Below are 18295 nucleotides of genomic sequence, written 5' to 3'. Positions count from 1 at the left end.
TACTCAGGAGAAACTGGACAACAACTTTTGGGGTCAAATTTCTCCTGTTACCCTTTGGAAAATAAAAAATTGCAGGCTAAAAGATCATTTTTGAGAAAATAATTTTTTATTTTATTTTTATGGCTCTGCGTTATAAACTTCTGTGAAGCACTTGGGGGTTCAAAGTCCTCACCACACATCTAGATTAGTTCCTTTGGGGGTCTAGTTTCCAAAATGGGGTCATTTCTGGGGGATCTCCAATGTTTAGGCACACAGGGGCTCTCCAAACGTGACATGGTGTCCGCTAATGATTGGAGCTAATTTTCCATTTAAAAAGCCAAATGGCGTGCCATCCCTTCTGAGCCCTGCCGTGCGCCCAAACAGTGGTTTACCCCCACATATGGGGTATCAGCGTACTCAGGACAAACTGGACAACAATATATGCGGTCCAATTTCTCCTATTATCCTTGGCAAAATAGGAAATTCCAGGCTAAAAAATCATTTTTGAGGAAAGAAAAATTATTTTTTATTTTCATGGCTCTGCGTTATAAACTTCTGTGAAGCACCTGGGGGTTTAAAGTGCTCAATATGCATCTAGATAAGTTCCTTGGGGGGTCTAGTTTCCAAAATGGGGTCACTTGTGGGGGAGCTCCAATGCATAGGCACACAGGGGCTCTCCAAACGCGACATGGTGTCCGCTAACAATTGGAGCTAATTTTCCATTCAAAAAGTCAAACGGCGCTCCTTCCCTTCCGAGCTCTGCCGTGTGCCCAAACAGTGGTTTACCCCCACATATGAGGTATCGGCGTACTCGGGAGAAATTGCCCAACAAATTTTATGATCCATTTTATCCTACTGCCCATGTGAAAATGAAAAAATTGAGGCAAAAAGAATTTTTTTGTGAAAAAAATGTACTTTTTCATTTTTACAGATCAATTTGTGAAGCACCTGAGGGTTTAAAGTGCTCACTAGGCATCTAAATAAGTTCCTTGGGGGGTCTAGTTTCCAAAATGGGGTCACTTGTGGGGGAGCGCCAATGTTTAGGCACACAGGGGCTCTCCAAACGCGACATGGTGTCCGCTAACGATGGAAATAATTTTTCATTCAAAAAGTCAAATGGCGCTCCTTCCCTTCCGAGCCTTAGCATGTGCCCAAACAGTGGTTTACCCCCACATATGAGGTATCGGTGTACTCAGGAGAAATTGCCCAACACATTTTAGGATCCATTTTATCCTGTTGCCCATGAGAAAATGAAAAAATTGAGGCTAAAAGAATTTTTTTGTGAAAAAAAAGTACTTTTTCATTTTTACGGATCAATTTGTGAAGCACCTGGGGGTTCAAAGTGCTCACTATGCATCTAAATAAGTTCCTTGGGGCGTCTAGTTTCCAAAATGTGGTCACTTGTGGGGGAGCTCAAATTTTTAGGCACACGGGGGCTCTCCAAACGTGACATGGTGTCCGCTAAAGAGTGGAGCCAATTTTTGATTCAAAAAGTCAAATGGCGCTCCTTCCCTTCCAAGCCCTGCCGTGCGCCCAAACAGTGGTTTACCCCCACATATGAGGTATCAGCGTACTCAGGGCAAATTGGACAACAACTTTCGTGGTTCAGTTTCTCCTTTTACCATTGGGAAAATAAAAAAATTGTTGCTAAAAGATAATTTTTGTGACTAAAAAGTTAAATGTTCATTTTTTCCTTCCATGTTGCTTCTGCTGCTGTGAAGCACCTGAAGGGTTAATAAACTTCTTGAATGTGGTTTTGAGTACCTTGAGGGGTGCAGTTTTTAGAATGGTGTCACTTTTGGGTATTTTCAGCCATATAGACCCCTCAAACTGACTTCAAATGTGAGGTGGTCCCTAAAAAAATGGTTTTGTAAATTTCGTTGTAAAAATGACAAATCGCTGGTCAAATTTTAACCCTTATAACTTCCTAACAAAAAAAAATTTTGTTTCCAAAATTGTGCTGATGTAAAGTAAACATGTGGGAAATGTTATTTATTAACTATTTTGTGTCACATATCTCTCTGGTTTAACAGAATAAAAATTCAAAATGTGAAAATTGCGAAATTTTCAAAATTTTCGCCAAATTTCCGTTTTTATCACAAATAAACGCAGAATTTATTGACCTAAATTTACCACTAACATGAAGCCCAATATGTCATGAAAAAACAGTCTCAGAACCGCTAGGATCCGATGAAGCGTTCCTGAGTTATTACCTCATAAAGGGACACTGGTCAGAATTGCAAAAAACGGCAAGGTCTTTAAGGTCAAAATAGGCTGGGTCATGAAGGGGTTAATGATCTGGTAGAAGGTTTACACAGTAAAATATCGATATTTGCAGATGATACAAAACTATGTAAAGCAGTTAATACAAGAGAAGATAGTATTCTGCTACAGATGGATCTGGATAAGTTGGAAACTTGGGCTGAAAGGTGGCAGATGAGGTTTAACAATGATAAATGTAAGGTTATACACATGGGAAGAAGGAATCAATATCACCATTACACACTGAATGGGAAACCACTGGGTAAATCTGACAGGGAGAAGGACTTGGGGATCCTAGTTAATGATAAACTTACCTGGAGCAGCCAGTGCCAGGCAGCAGCTGCCAAGGCAAACAGGATCATGGGGTGCATTAAAAGAGGTCTGGATACACATGATGAGAGCATTATACTGCCTCTGTACAAATCCCTAGTTAGACTGCACATGGAGTACTGTGTCCAGTTTTGGGCACCGGTGCTCAGGAAGGATATAATGGAGCTAGAGAGAGTACAAAGGAGGGCAACAAAATTAATAAAGGGGATGGGAGAACTACAATACCCAGATAGATTAGCGAAATTAGGATTATTTAGTCTAGAAAAAAGACGACTGAGGGGCGATCTAATAACCATGTATAAGTATATAAGGGGACAATACAAATAGCTCGCTGAGGATCTGTTTATACCAAGGAAGGTGACGGGCACAAGGGGGCATTCTTTGCGTCTGGAGGAGAGAAGGTTTTTCCACCAACATAGAAGAGGATTCTTTACTGTTAGGGCAGTGAGAATCTGGAATTGCTTGCCTGAGGAGGTGGTGATGGCGAACTCAGTCGAGGGGTTCAAGAGAGGCCTGGATGTCTTCCTGGAGCAGAACAATATTGTATCATACAATTATTAGGTTCTGTAGAAGGACGTAGATCTGGGGATTTATTATGATGGAATATAGGCTGAACTGGATGGACAAATGTCTTTTTTCGGCCTTACTAACTATGTTACTATGTTACTATGTTATATGGAGCATATTTTAATATGGAGCATCTATGGGGCCATCATTAACCTTTGTGCAAGATTATATGGGGCATATTTTGTATGGATCATCTTATGGGGCCATCATTAACCTTTGTGCAGCATTATATGGGGCATATTTTTGTATGGAGCATTTATGGGCCATCATAAACCATTATGGAGCATTATATGGGGCATATTTTAATATTAAGCATCTTATGGGGCCATCATTATCGTTTTTGTGTAGCATTATATGGGGTATATTTAAATATGGAGCATCTTATGGGGTCATCATTAACCTTTATGCAGCATTATATGGGGCATATTTGTGTATGGAGCATCTTATGGGGCCATAATTAATCTTTATGCAGCATTATTTGGGGTATATTTTTGTATGGAGCATCTTATGGGTCCATCATTAACTTGTATGGAGCATTATATGGAGCATATATTAATATGGAGCATCTATGGGGCCATCATTAACCTTTGTGCAAGATTATATGGGGCATATTTTGTATGGAGCATCTTATGGGGCCATCATTAACCTTTGTGCAGCATTATATGGGGCATATTTTTGTATGGAGCATTTTATGGGCCATCATTAACTATTATGGAGCATTATATGGGGCATATTTTAATATTGAGCATCTTATGGGGCCATCATTATCGTTTTTGTGTAGCATTATATGGGGCATATTTTAACATGGGGCATCTTATGGGGCCATCATTATTCTTTGTGCAGCATTATATGGAGCATATTTTAATATGGAGCATCTTATGGGGCCGTCATTATCCTTTGTGCAGCATTATATGGGGCACATTTTTATATGGAGTTTCTTATGGGGCCATCATTAACCTTTGTGCAGCGTTATATGGGGCATATTTTAATATGGGGCATCTTATGGGGCCACCATTAATCTTTATGGAGCATTATATGGGGCATATTTTAATATGTACTATCTTATGGGGCCATCATTAACCTTTGTGCAAGATTATATGGGGCATATTTTGTATGGAACATCTTAACGGGCCATCATTAACCTTTATTCAGCATTATATGGGGCATATTTTTCTATGGAGCATCTTATGGGCCCTATCATGAACTTTATGGAGCATTATATGGGGCGTATTTTGTATGCAGCATCTTATGGGGCTCCTGATTCAATATGGATATTCAAAAACATTTAACCTACTGATGTCTCAATTAATTTTACTTTTTTTGGTATCTATTTTTATTTTTGACATTTATCAGTAGTTTCTGCGTTTCTCACCCTGGACTTATACTCGAGTCAATAAGCTTTCCGAGTTTTTTGTGTTAAAATTAGGTGCCTCGGCTTATACTCGGGTTGGCTTATACTCGAGTATATACGGTACTTTTGGCTTCTGACATTCCAAACTGATTCAGAATTCAATCGGTTTTTGCACTTTAGTTTAGAAGAAAACTTCCATCTTCTTCTCTTTGGACCTGGATTCCTACATAATATGAAACATTTCTAAGGTCTTTCATTTCAAAATGTTGATTTAGGATTTTAGCCATTTTTGCAATTTCTGTTTCCTCGTGATGAACCATTTTCACATCGCACACATGAGACAATATACAGTACATCCACTCTCCATCTGTATGTTTTGTGTATAAACATGGATCTGCTTGACCTCTTTTAAATCCATCTTCCAATAAGACTTTCTTCATTTTGGTATTCCACACTCTTGCCGATTGCTTAAGACCATAGAGAGATTTTTTGTTTTTTTTTGTAGTTTGCAAATGAGATTCTCTTCACCCTCTTTGGTATAACCCTCAGGTTGTCATATACAAGTTCTCTTCAATGACATAATTTAAATAGGCAGTTTCGATGTCCAAATGTCTGACAAACATCTTTTATACAACAGCTACAACCATTAGAGTCCTGAGTCATGAATGTGGTCTGCTTCGCAACTGGAGAAAATGTGGCATCATAATCTTCATCATATTTCCGAGAATATGATTTTACGACTAATCTTGCTTTAATCCTGTGAACCTTGCCTCCAATATCATACTTGGTCTTAAAAACCCATTTACATTTGATTGCTTTCATGCCTTGTGGTAGTTTGGTGAGTTTCCAAGTTTGTAGTTGATGTAAGGACTTAATTTCCAAATTAGCAGCATTAATCCACTTAAGTTTTTCATGGACAGGTAGTTGTTGCTTCTCATCCTATGACTTCAGCTCTGGCTCAGGTAGTGTTTTGACAAAGTAGGATAGATGCTCAGTTGGTGTACCCTTGTTTGATCTCTACGATCTCCTGACTTCAGGTTCACTTGATTTTTCTTCAGTAGTTGAACAACCTAACCAAATGTCTACATCCTTTTCCCTGTTATTTTGACATTGTGACTGAGACTGTTGTTGCTTCAGCTGGACTACTGGCATGATGTCATGAAACATGAGAGACACAAAGTTCTCATCAATCATTATATCTCTGCTTATTGTGACCTTGTTCGTTTCTGGGTGCAGGATTCTATTTTCTTTCTGGGTTTCACTGCAGCCCAGCAAGATACCTTCTTTTGTATGAGATTCCCACTTGGCACGTTTTTCTTTGGAAATATATAAATACTTTACTTACGAATATTCTCATCTGTTGTAGTTCGGGCTTCTTGCTGTTCCATTGCTCAAATGGAGTGTTCTCAGTAGCTTCACTTGGTAGTCTGTTCTGAAGATAGACTACCAAGTCATGATTGACTTATCTGTCATGATTGCTTCACCTCAATATGTTGTGGGCAAATCTGAATTAAATAGCATACTTCTTCCAATTTCACAACGTGTCCTGTGCCTTCCTTCCGCTACATCATTTTGTTCAGGATTGTATGGTACAGTGGTCTGAAACAAAATTCCAATTTTCCCTTAAAACGCTTTCTGTCTTAATACTTATATATTCAGGTCTATTATCGGAAACGCAGAATTTTGGGCATTCTCGCAAATTTGTTATATACTTTCTCTGGAAATTTACTGGAAAATATACAGATAGACAACTGTATAAATTGAATAATCATCAATAAATGAGAGAAAATATCTATTCTTTCCAGGAGTTTGAGAACTCATTGGACCATAAACATCAGTGTGTAATAAGTCCAGAAGTTGTTCTGATTTTGTAGTACTTTTCTTACAAAAAAGATTTTCTTCACATTTCCCCTTTAAAACAGCTAGTACATTTCATTGTCTGATTACACAGATCGATTGTCGCACCATGACCAAGTTGTTTTTGAAGTAAGTTTCTTATTGCTTCGGGGTGTTTATGTGCAAGATGTCTGTTCCATACTTAAATACAATGCTTATGCTGTTCATGTTTGGCAGTGTATAGACTTTCATAGCATTTTAGCTGGTACAACTCATCTTTGATTTTTCATTCTGAATTCATATACTGACCATTAGCCAAGATAACTGTCTCTGACTTAATTTGGTCACGGTTAAAGAAGTTTCTTTAATTAGTGATATGATTAGTTGCCCCAGTGTCTATACACCATGCATGCTTTGATGTACTTGTATTAACAGTAAACGCAGTGTAGCATGGCTAAAGGGTGTGTAGTCGACGGGAGGTATGTGTCACATAGGTGGCTTGTCGCTGTGATGTAGCCCGGAGTGTTTTCTTTATTTCACATAACCATGTATATATATATATATATATATATATGTGTGTTTCAGGACCTGTGGTGATGTCAGACCACATGTCTAATCATGTAATGGGTTCCTGGGTGTGGTTAGCTCTAAATCAGACAGGCTAATGCTTTACACAGCAGATATGTGTGGAGGTGAAACCCTCCAGAGTGTGTTAAGGCTCCAGGACTGAGCCTGAAGGACTGGAAACTTGCTTTTCTTTCCTGAGCCAAAGGCTATGTGTTTTCTGTTATTTTTACCATGTGGTTTATAAAGCAATAAACCCTGTGAACTTTTAAAGGAACGTGCCTCCTGAGTATCAGCCGTCGCACCTGAGTGAGTGAAATCCCTACAATTGGTGGTAGACGTGCGGGCAGCGTTCCCAGCGGAGACATAAGTCTATTTTTGAATGTCCTGGGTCAAGTCTGTTGCAAGCCAGCAAGCATTGCTGGGGAAAATGGAGGACCTGCTGAAACACTTGGTCCAGATGCAGCAAGAGTCCAACAGGCTGTTGATGCAGCAGATACAACAGAGCCAGCAGGAGCAACGGCAGAGCCAGCAGGAGCAACGGTAGCTGATACAACAGAGCCAGCAGGAGCATCAGCAGCAGATGCAGCTTCTGGCAATTGCCATCCAGAGCAAGACGAGCGCCCCAACCCCAGGTCTGGCTGAAGACACCCACGTCTGGAAGACGGTAAGAGGCGCATTGCAGAAAATGACCCCCGGGGATGATGTTGAGGCCTTCCTGTCAGTGTTTGAGAGGGTCGTTGAGAGGGAAAAACTCCCGCCAGAGCAGTGGGCAGCGGTGCTGGCGCCATACCTGACGGGAGAACCCCAGAAGGCATACTATGACTTGACCTTGCAGGATGCCAAGGAGTATCACAAATTGAAAGCCGAGATTCTCGCACGTTTGGGGGTGACACTGACTGTCAGGGCACAGCGAATTCACTGCTGGGCCTATCACCGGGACAAACCACCTCGCTCCCAAATGTTTGATCTGTTGCACCTGGTCCAGAAATGGCTGCAGCCAGAGTCATCTACACCTGCACAGATGGTAGAACGGGTGATGATGGATCGGTTTGTCCATTCGCTCCCAAGGCCTATACAGTCTTGGGTTGCCCAGGGTGATCCCCAGAATGCCGATGAGCTGATCTGACTGATTGAGAGATACCAAGGGTTGGAAGGCTCCTCCGGGAGGCAACCCATGCCGTACTGGGGGTCCCAGAAGGGAATTGACTCGGGGAGCTTAGTGACCCTGGTGAGCGCCACTTTTCCTCTTCACCTGCTCCCGGGAAAGAAGGTCGGAGTGCGATGCATACATGGTGATGCAAAGGACTATTCTATGGCAAGGGTGGACATTGAAACGGCATGTGGCACTGAGTCCCATATAGTCGGCGTCGTTCGGGACTTGTTGCAGCCTATAATTATTGGCCGGGATTTCTGTTTGTTTTGGGATTTGTGGGGAAAAGGTTCTGAGCTCCCTAGCAAGAGTAGGGAACCAATGAACCCTGGAAGGGTGTCGCCACACCCAGAGGCAGACAGGTTTCCTTTTTGTGTTCTGGTTGGGGATGAGGAGGAAGTGTCCCCTGCATCTGACATTCTGGAGTTAGAGGTAACCGGCGAAAATTTTGGGACTGCCCAACATAGGGACCCCACTCTGAGGGAAGCCTTTAATAATGTCACAGTTACTAACGGGGTGGTACAGGAGCCGGGGGCAGACACAAGATTTCCCCATTTTCTGATGAGTGAGGAGTTCTTGTACCGGGTCACGAAAATAAGGGAGGAGTTGGTAGAGCATCTGGTAGTGCCGGGTCCATATAGATGGAAGGTGTTGGACATGGCCCATTCACACATCTTGAGTGGACACCTAGGGGTGGAAAAAATGCAGGAATGGGTTGTGCAGAGATCCTATTGGCCTGGGTGTCACCGGGAAATAGTGAACTATTGCAGGTCCTGCCCTACATGTTAGCTAACTGCTCCCACTCCTCATTTCCGGAACCCCCTTGTACCATTGCCCATTATTGAGGTGCCGTTCGAGAGAATTGCCATGGACTTGGTCGGTCCCTTAGTTAAAACAGCCCGGGGCCATCAGTATATATTAGTCATCCTGGACTATGCCGCACGCTATCCTGAGGCAATTCCCTTGAGAAATTCGTCCTCGAAGAGTATAGCCCGTGAGTTGGTCCATGTGTTTTCCCGGACAGGTCTGCCGAAGGAGATCCTGACTGACCAGGGGACACCTTTCATGAGCAAGGTGATGAGGGAGTTATGCAAAGTCCTGAAAATCTCCCAGCTGAGGACCTCGGTGTACCATCCCCAGTCAGATGGCCTTGTTGAGAGATTTAACAAGACACTGAAGAGCATGCTGAGAAAAGCTATAGAGAAAGACGGTAGAGACTGGGATTGTCTCTTACCATATCTGATGTTTTCCATTCATGAAGTTCCACAGGCCTCCACAGGGTTCTCACCGTTTCAGCTTCTATATGGCCGAAATCTGCGAGGACTCCTGGATATAGCCAAGGAAACCTCGGAGGCCGAAGTCACGCCCCACAGAAGCGTCATTGAACATGTGGCCCTGATGCAGCAGAGGATTGCAAAGGTGATGCCTGTCGTGAAAGAACACCTCCTCCAGGCACAAGAAGCTCAGGCCAGGGTCTACAACCGGTCTGCAAGAGTTAGGCAGTTCAATCCAGGAGACCGAGTTCTTGTGTTAGTTCCGACGGTGGAAAGCAAGTTCTAGGCCAAATGGCAAGGGCCATATGAGGTCGTTGAGAAACTTGGTGAGGTAAATTATAAAATTCACCAACCAGGAAGACGGAAACCATTCCAAGTTTACCATGTCAACCTCATCAAGCCATGGCAAGATAGAGAGCCGGCAGTAATTCCATCTTTATTAAGCAACCCAGAAGGTGAGGTTGGAGTGGTTACTATAGCGGAGACGCTATCGAAGACCCAGAAACAGCAGTGCCGGGAGTTACTCCATAAAAACAGGGACCTGTTTTCAGAGTTGCCAGGATACACGAAGGTCATAGAGCACGAGGTCCTAACAGAGCCACATGTGCGGGTGAACGTGAAGCCCTATCGTATTCCTGAGGCTCGTCGAGAAGTAATTTCCAAGGAGGTGGAGCGTATGTTGAAGCTTGGAGTCATTCAGGAATCCAAGAGCGGTTGGTCGAGTCCAATTGTCCTGGTCCTAAAACCTGATGGAGAGTGGAGGTTTTGCAACGATTATCGGAAGTTGAATGAGGTCTCCAAGTTCAACGCTTATCCCATGCCCCGCGTTGATGAGCTCATTGAAAGGCTTGGGCACGCCAGATATATAACCACCTTGGATTTGACGAAGGGGTATTGGCAGATCCCCATGGCACAGGAAGCCAAGGAGAAGACAGCGTTTTCTACACCAGATGGATGCTTCCAGTATGTCCGGATGCCGTTTGGCCTACAGGGAACTCCGGCGACCTTCCAAAGGGCTATGGATAGAGTCCTTGCACCCATAAGCCATACGCTGCTGCGTACCTGGATGATATTGTCATCTTTAGCCCGGACTGGGAGAGTCATCTGGAAAAAGTCCAAGCGGTGTTTGATGCTTTAAGAGAGGCGGGGTTTACAATAAACCCGAAGAAATGTGCCTTGGGTAAGGAAGAAGCTAAGTACCTAGGCTATATAGTGGGTCGTGGAGAAATAAAGCCTCAAATCAGAAAGTGGAGGCAATCCAAACATGGCCAAAACCACTCTCCAAAAAGCAAGTTAAAGCCTTTCTGGGGATCGTGGGATGTTACAGGAGGTTCATCCCGAACTTCACCACAGTGGCTGCGCCTCTGACCGATCTGCTAAAGGGGACAAAATCAGTGATGGATAAATGGTCCGAAGAGACAGAATCAGCCTTCCAAGAATTGAAAGGGGCTCTATGAAAGCAACCCCTTCTGATGGCCCCAGATTTCAAGAAAGAATTTGTTCTTCAGACAGATGCCTCAGATGTTGGGGTAGGAGCAGTCCTTTCCCAAGAGCTCCATGAGAAGGAACATCCTATTCTCTATCTGAGTAGAAATCTGCCTTCATCTGAGAAGAACTGCTCAGTCGTAGAAAAAGAGTGTTTGGCCATAAAGTGGGCGGTGGACACGTTACGGTACTATCTGCTTGGACGTAAATTCAGACTAATATCCGACCATGCCCCACTTAAGTGGATGAGGGAAACAAAAGGTAGAAATGCTAGGGTCACCCGTTGGTTTTTAGCCCTGCAGGACTTCAGTTTCCATGTGGAACATAGGGCCGGAAAGCTGCACAGTAATGCGGATGCCCTATCAAGAATCCCTTGTTTAGTGGGAGAAATTGCCAAGCCCCACGGCTTTAGGCAGAGAGGGGAGGTATGTAGCATGGCTAAAGGGTGTGTAGTCGACGGGAGGTATGTGTCACATAGGTGGCTTGTCGCTGTGATGTAGCCCGGAGTGTTTTCTTTATTTCACATAACCATGTATATATATATATATATATGTGTTTCAGGACCTGTGGTGATGTCAGACCACATGTCTAATCATGTGATGGGTTCCTGGGTGTGGTTAGCTCTATATAAGACAGGCTAATGCTTTACATAGCAGATATGTGTGGAGGTGAAACCCTCCAGAGTGTGTTAAGGCTCCAGGACTGAGCCTGAAGGACTGGACACTTGCTTTTCTTTCCTGAGCCAAAGGCTATTTGTTTTCTGTTATTTTTACCATGTGGTTTATGAAGCAATAAATCCTGTGAACTTTTAAAGGAACGTGCCTCCTGAGTATCAGCCGTCGCACCTGAGTGAGTGAAATCCCTACAGCAGCTTCAGTACATGAAGTGTTATATTCTTCAGTAATGGCATGTTCAATCCTTTGATGATTAGTTTGCTTTTTCAGGTGATTCATTTTAGCTTTCCAGACTCTACATTCAGCCTTTAGGTGCCCTGACTTCTTGCAGACAAAACACTCATGTGTTTCCTTCTAGAGACTTTTATTTTTTGGTAGAACTTGGGTTTTTAAAGCAGATTCTGCTTTGGATATACCACTGCTGCTTGCATTTTCTGTGTTTTGCTTATACTCATCTACAAGCGTTCCTCTGACATACTACAATGTACGCTTTGTAGCGTTTCCCTTACTTCGGGTCTTGGGGGACACTCGCTTTGCAAGGGAATAACGCATACAGGCTCGATTTCTCACACAAATTAAGTCCGTTCCGGTTTATTATAACGTCATAAACCGCACCGTAAGCCACGTTACACACAGTCTGTTACTTTAACTCGTGTGGCTTTACAAAACATTCGGTAGTCACGTCTTTTCTCTCCATTACATTACATGCATCAATGGAAGATATTAAACCCCGACAGTCTGTTCCAATGGCAGATACGTCTCTGCCGTATATTACAGGTTTTATCCCATACCAGGGATTACCTCTCAGGAGCTTCGGCTCTACACACTAACTCCTGCCAGTGTTAGTTCACAGGGAAACTGCCTCACTGGGATCACCGCCTTGTGACCAGGGCACCTCAGATAGTCCAGACCCACAGTAGGAACTGTAGCTTCCCCGACACAGAAACCGTCTCAGTCTCTGTATATGCAGCCTTTCCATGCGCTTCCAGGAAGTCCAATCACAGGCACTTCCAACACACAGGCCATCAGTCCATAATCTTACCAAGTGCTTACAGGACTCCAGTCCATCCGCGGACAATCCAACACTCTGGGCATTCCAGGACTCACACTCTCACCAGGTGCTTGCAGGACTCCAGCCCATCCCAGGACAATCCCTTGAGCATTCAGTCCATAGCCTCAGCAGTGCTTCCAGGACTCCAGCCCACTTTAGGTCAAACCAACACCCAGGCTATTGCAGGACTCACTCCTCAGTGCTTCCAGGACTCCAGCCCATACCACGGCAATCCAACACTGACCGTCCATCAAGTCCACGGTCTCAGGTGATTCCATGAAGACTCCACTCACAGGAGCATCCAACACCGACCTCCCAGGACCTAGCACATGGAACAAACGGATCCATACACAGGAACCATGTGACCGACACCCTGGTCACATTACATACCTGTAACCACTCCCCTGGGTGGGAGTGTGTGGCTAGTTTGACCCTCCCATCTCTCATAACTAGCCATGCCAGTCTCCCATTAGCATTACACAATTACTTGTGGGGCTACAGGTCCCAGCACACCAACTTAACTTCAGACTGACAGACCAGTGTCTTCCTCTGCAACACACACACCGGCCATTTACACTCCTGCTGGACTTTGTTTCATCATATTTATGCCTCCAAGCGCATCTTGAAGAGCACACACAGCGCCCCCTGGCTGTAACGTGGGTCACCGCACCACAGCTTATAATCTGAGTGTGCATCTAATGCAGTTACAAGTATGTCATAACTTTCTGGTAGACTGCTTAGTAGTAGTGCAGCAACATGAAAATCCTTTAGATCTTCCCCAATGCTCTGCAGGAGCTCAACAATTTATGGAGTATTTCTTATGTAATCCTGCATATCTTGGCCCTTATTTAGCTTAGACTGATACAGCTTTTTCATTAAATAGAGCTTATTGCTGAGATTTATCCTTTCATGCACTTTCTTCAGTTCTTCCCACATGTCTTTTGCAGTTTCACTTTTACGTCCATGCACAATCTGATCATCATCTATACTTAAAGAGATAGCGCTTTGTTTTCTAAATCCTTCTCTACCCAGTCTTCTGGTAGTGGGTCAGATCTAGACTTCTGTGTGTATTTCCACATACCTTCTATTATCAGCAGCATCTTTACCTTGAACATCCAGGATTGGTAATTCGGGTTAGTTAGATTTGACACTGTGAACTTTACAGAGTTGCTGCAGGTGGCCACCTTTGTTTCTTCTCCTTAGAACACTGTTGTTCTCTCTCCTCTGGGCTGTTCTCTGGGTCTATAGGGGTTTTTAGACTCATAACTAGTGATGAGCGAGTATGCTCGTTACTCGAGTTTCTCTGAGCATGCTCGGGTGGTCTCCGAGTATTTTGGCATGCTCGGAGATTTAGTTTATGTTGACGCTACGGCATGATTTCTGGCTGCTAGACAGCTTGAATAAATGCAGGGATTGCCAGCCGTTCATCATTGAATATATATTTATTCAGGAACAAAGATATCACAGCTTACAACTGGTATTTCTTATAGCTTAGGATCTTAGCATCTTGTTTGTCAGCTTGTAAAGTGAAAGTAAAAGTGAACGTGCTACAGCTACACACACAGTGAGAAGGTACTTTTTGGTTCTTTTTTTAACAATATATCATTGGCAAAATAACACTATTGCTGGAGACAGAAACTCATGCACTATTGAACAGTAGTAAATAGTAGTTGATGCAATACACAGGATGATTATAAAAGATTCATCTGATTTCAAAGAGGTGTATTTCAAAATGTAATACATGCACAATAGTGAATGGCATGTTATAACAAGCATGAATGCTCCTGTTTAGAACATAATGTTCACAAATATTCTATGTGTCCTCCTTTTGTAACAGGACACATGCAGTAATCCAATTAGACCCAAACATGCTGAAGTAAGTTCCCATCAATGGTCATTAGAGCGGCGCTAATGCGGTCCCACAGCTCATCCAGTGTTGATGGCAAGGTGGCACACACAAACAATGTCTTTGTCATATCCCCAAAGGAAGAAGTCACACACTGTCAAGATTGGGCGACCAGGTGGGTCACTGTCCTACTGTCTTCCGAACTGTCCCTGCAAAGTAATAATTGATTTACACTTCTCATACTCTAAAACAAAAAACTCTTTCTCTTGCATATCAGTCATTTTGGGATATGATGCTGCCCTGCCACCTGGTGAGTCACAAGCGAGTCTGCATGCGCGACGAGTTACAAACTCTGAGGTGTGACATTTTGATATGTAATTATTACAAACAGGTAAAACTTATTAAATCTTTGCAGCAATATGAATGCAAAACCCTATGAATATTTATAATCACCCTGTATACAATAATAAGCATAATTCCAAAACAATGTAGTACCACTTTTTTCCCCTTGAGGAAAATATTGAGGTACGGTTCTTCAGTTGGAGTATTATCAAAATTTTATAGTATCAAGTATCAAGTGTGACCACTTGATTGTGTAATTCTGTGCTTGTAGTTTCTAGACATGAATGTATGATTTATTAGGGTGTTACTCCTGGGACCCCTACAACGTCACAAGCAGTGCATCTACAGCTCTTGGAAAAATTAAGAGACCACTGCACAAAAATTAAGAGACCACTGCACAGTATACTGAAAAACACCATCTCTACATGTCTGACAGCCATTCCAGTCCAGTGTCAGTTGAAATCCAACCAAAGTACACCTCATTCTACTTAACGTGCTTCTGATTAGGTGACCAAGATGCATGCCAAGACGCATAAAAGCTGTGATTAAAAATCATGATTATTCGACCAAATATTGATTGCTGAACTCTTCCCGAGTTAAAACATTAGTATTGTTGTTTATAAAAGGAATAAGAACTTGTTTTCTTTGCATTATTTGAGGTCTGAAAGCACTGTTTTTTTTTTCATTATTTTGATGATTTTTCCTTTGCTGCAAAAAATGCAAAATTTTTAGCTTTGCATTTTGGAGACATGTTGTCAGTAGTTTATTGAATACAACAACAATGTACAATGTACATTTTAGGCAAAAATATACCTATAAAGAGAAAATTCAGAGAAACTGAACATTTTGAAGTGGTCTCTTAATTTTTTGCCAGAGCTTTATACCGTACATTGTACTGCTGATTGTCCTGAAGGTTCAGGCAATAAATCCTGGAAAATCTTTGTTAATGTTCATGGTAGTTTTCTACATACTTTCTGGTTTAACAGTGCTCAAAATGAGAATGTGTGAGAACCAAATGCAAACTAATATAATAGAAAACATGATCTATGAAGGGAACACGATTTACCTTGGTCCTGGGAGGAAGGTTGCCGATGTTGTCTGACTTAAAGTCGCCTTTGTTCTTTCGGCAGAGGACAGCTGTGATGATGATAATAATGATGGTGACAACGGCTATAGGAGCTAAAACTGCTGCAATTATCCAGAGATTGTTTGGTGGATTTTGTACAACAGCTAAAAGATCAAAGAGAAGGACACATTCACTAAAAGACTATAATGAAAGGATCACATGTCATGATAAAACACCCAAATACAAAGGGGAGGTTTAAAATCTGACCACTGTCACTTTATGTGGTAGTAACTCTGGAACACTTCAACAGATCTAATTGATTTTGAGATTTTTTCGTGACACGTTGTAGTTTGTTAATAGTAAAGTTATATCGATATTTTCAGTGTTTATTTATAAAAATATCATACTTTTTTTAAATTCCCAAAATTAGCAATTTTCAAACTTTAAATGATTATCTCTTTAATCCATGTAGTCATACCACGTAAAAGTCATTAAATAGCATTTCCCTCATCTCTGCTTTACATCAGCACCATTTGTAAAATATCCTGTCATTTTGTTAGCATGTTCGAAAGTTTAAAACGGTAGCAGTAATTTTTCATTGTTTCAAGGAAATTTACAAAACGTACTTTTTTAGGGACCTATTAAGTTTTGATGTGACTTTGGTGGACCTATATGTCGTAAAATCCCCAAAAGTGACACCATTTTAAAAACATGGCCCCGCAATGTATTCAAAACTGCTGTCAGGTAGTTTATTAACCATTTGGTTGCTGTTCAGGAATTAATACAAAGTGGCATAACGGGAAGGAAAAATTTTATTTGTATCACCTAAATGCCGTCAACTTCTGAACAGGTCACTATAGCCGGCAGTCTCTAATGCCGTTATTTGTCTGGGAATTGCCATGGCAAAAATGAGGACCACAGGATCATGATTTCAGGGTGTCAATAGGATTAAAGAGGGAGCCTCCACATTCTTTTAATTATTTAGATGCCGTAGTGACTATTGACAGCAGCATCTAAGGGGTTACAGAGCCATGGTTGGTGTCAACATCAATCGAGGCTGATGCAGCAAAGTGTCAGCTGAAGTGTACAGTTAACAGCTGATGCATTTTCACGTGGCAGGGGATGCCATTGTCTGATATGTGAAGTCAGTAAAAACACTTATTGGTGGTCACATAAGGGGTTATTTAATGTCCACTATTACTTCAATTTATTGCAGATTGAATGGGTTGTCTAGAAAGGTTCCCTAAATTTAGGGTAGTCACATGATGTCCTCCTTCTAGCACCCCAAATAGTAATCTTACTGGAAATTTGGAAATAGCTGTTCCACTACTATAGGAGAAATGAAGCACTACACCAGGGGTGGGCAATTAATTTTGCCATGGGGCCGCATGAGAAATTGGGAAGGTTTTAGAGGGCCGGACTAATATAATTAACTCATTTTTACCCAATACTGTAGTATACATATGCTATCTTTTCCCCCACTTTAGGTAGTATTCTCCATGTAGCCCCCAATTATTGTGTCACCCTGTGTTTTCAACACTCCTGTGTCATCCTGTGTATTCTGCACCGTTTCACCCTGTGCATCCTGCACCCCTGTGTCTCCCTGTGTATCCTGCACTCCTGTGTTTCTCTGGATATTTTTCACCCCCATGTCACCCTGTGTATCCTGCACCCCTGTGTATCCTGCACCCCCGTGTCGCCGTGGGTATCCGGTGGCTGCACTATATGGCTGTGTCCCCTATATTATCCTCCGTCTCTTATAAGTACAGATAAGAGATGCCACCTCTGCCACTCACCCCCAGCCCAGAACACACATGCTTCCTACAGGACTGGGCCCTGGCTCTCTGGAAATTGATGCTTGCTGGTTTCTCTGCTGATTCTGAGGAATGTTTTGGTTGAATTTCCCTGGGAGCAGATATGGACCCCAGACGCACAGGCTTCAGCTGCAGATTAGTGTCTCGTCATACCCGTGTCGTGTCCACCTCGGCATTAGGTAGTACATGGACGTGTACATTCCCCGGGTCTGCACCGTTCGTCTTCCCATCACACGTCCCCGCTGGCCTCCTCTCCATGGCTCCAGTAGAAAATGCAGGAGTCCTGTCACTACCTAATGCCAGAAGGGCCGGCTCGGCCATGGGCGTGTGTGGATCGCTGTCCCCGATCCGGTTTTCTTTGTCAGTCAGGGAGCCGTTTCGCTCCCCCTTATGAAATAACTTGCACTTTTAGGTCAGATGAATAATTTACATAGGCATCCTCCCTCACTCTCCCCAGCAACACAGGGACCCCATCTACCCCTGACAGTGTGGCTACTCACCCGAAGACCACCAGCCAGCAACTTTCACCGCAACACATCCCGCGTGGCGCTGGAGTGACGTACAGGGCCGGCCAGTGAGCACCACCCCGCCCACCCACCAGCGTCGCCCTGACCGCCGATGCAAGATCACATGGGACCCCATATGATCAACGCATCAGACAGCGGGCGGAGTCAGTGGGTATGGCAGGGTGCAGTCAAATG

At 43.0% G+C, this 18295-nt stretch overlaps 1 protein-coding gene across 1 annotated transcript in view; it reads right to left on the bottom strand.

Moving 5' to 3' along the window:
- KIAA1549L (KIAA1549 like) overlaps positions 1-18295 on the bottom strand; it is a 738873-nt gene that overhangs the window by 299402 nt on the left and 421176 nt on the right. The window contains exon 11 of the mRNA XM_069739753.1: positions 15781-15944. Coding sequence (XP_069595854.1) covers positions 15781-15944 — 164 coding nt within the window. The remainder of the gene's footprint in view (positions 1-15780; positions 15945-18295) is intronic.

The sequence above is a fragment of the Ranitomeya imitator genome, chromosome 9 (genome assembly GCF_032444005.1).
Source record: "Ranitomeya imitator isolate aRanImi1 chromosome 9, aRanImi1.pri, whole genome shotgun sequence".
Lineage (NCBI taxonomy): Eukaryota > Metazoa > Chordata > Amphibia > Anura > Dendrobatidae > Ranitomeya > Ranitomeya imitator.
This window is presented reverse-complemented; position numbering and strand designations above follow the sequence as displayed.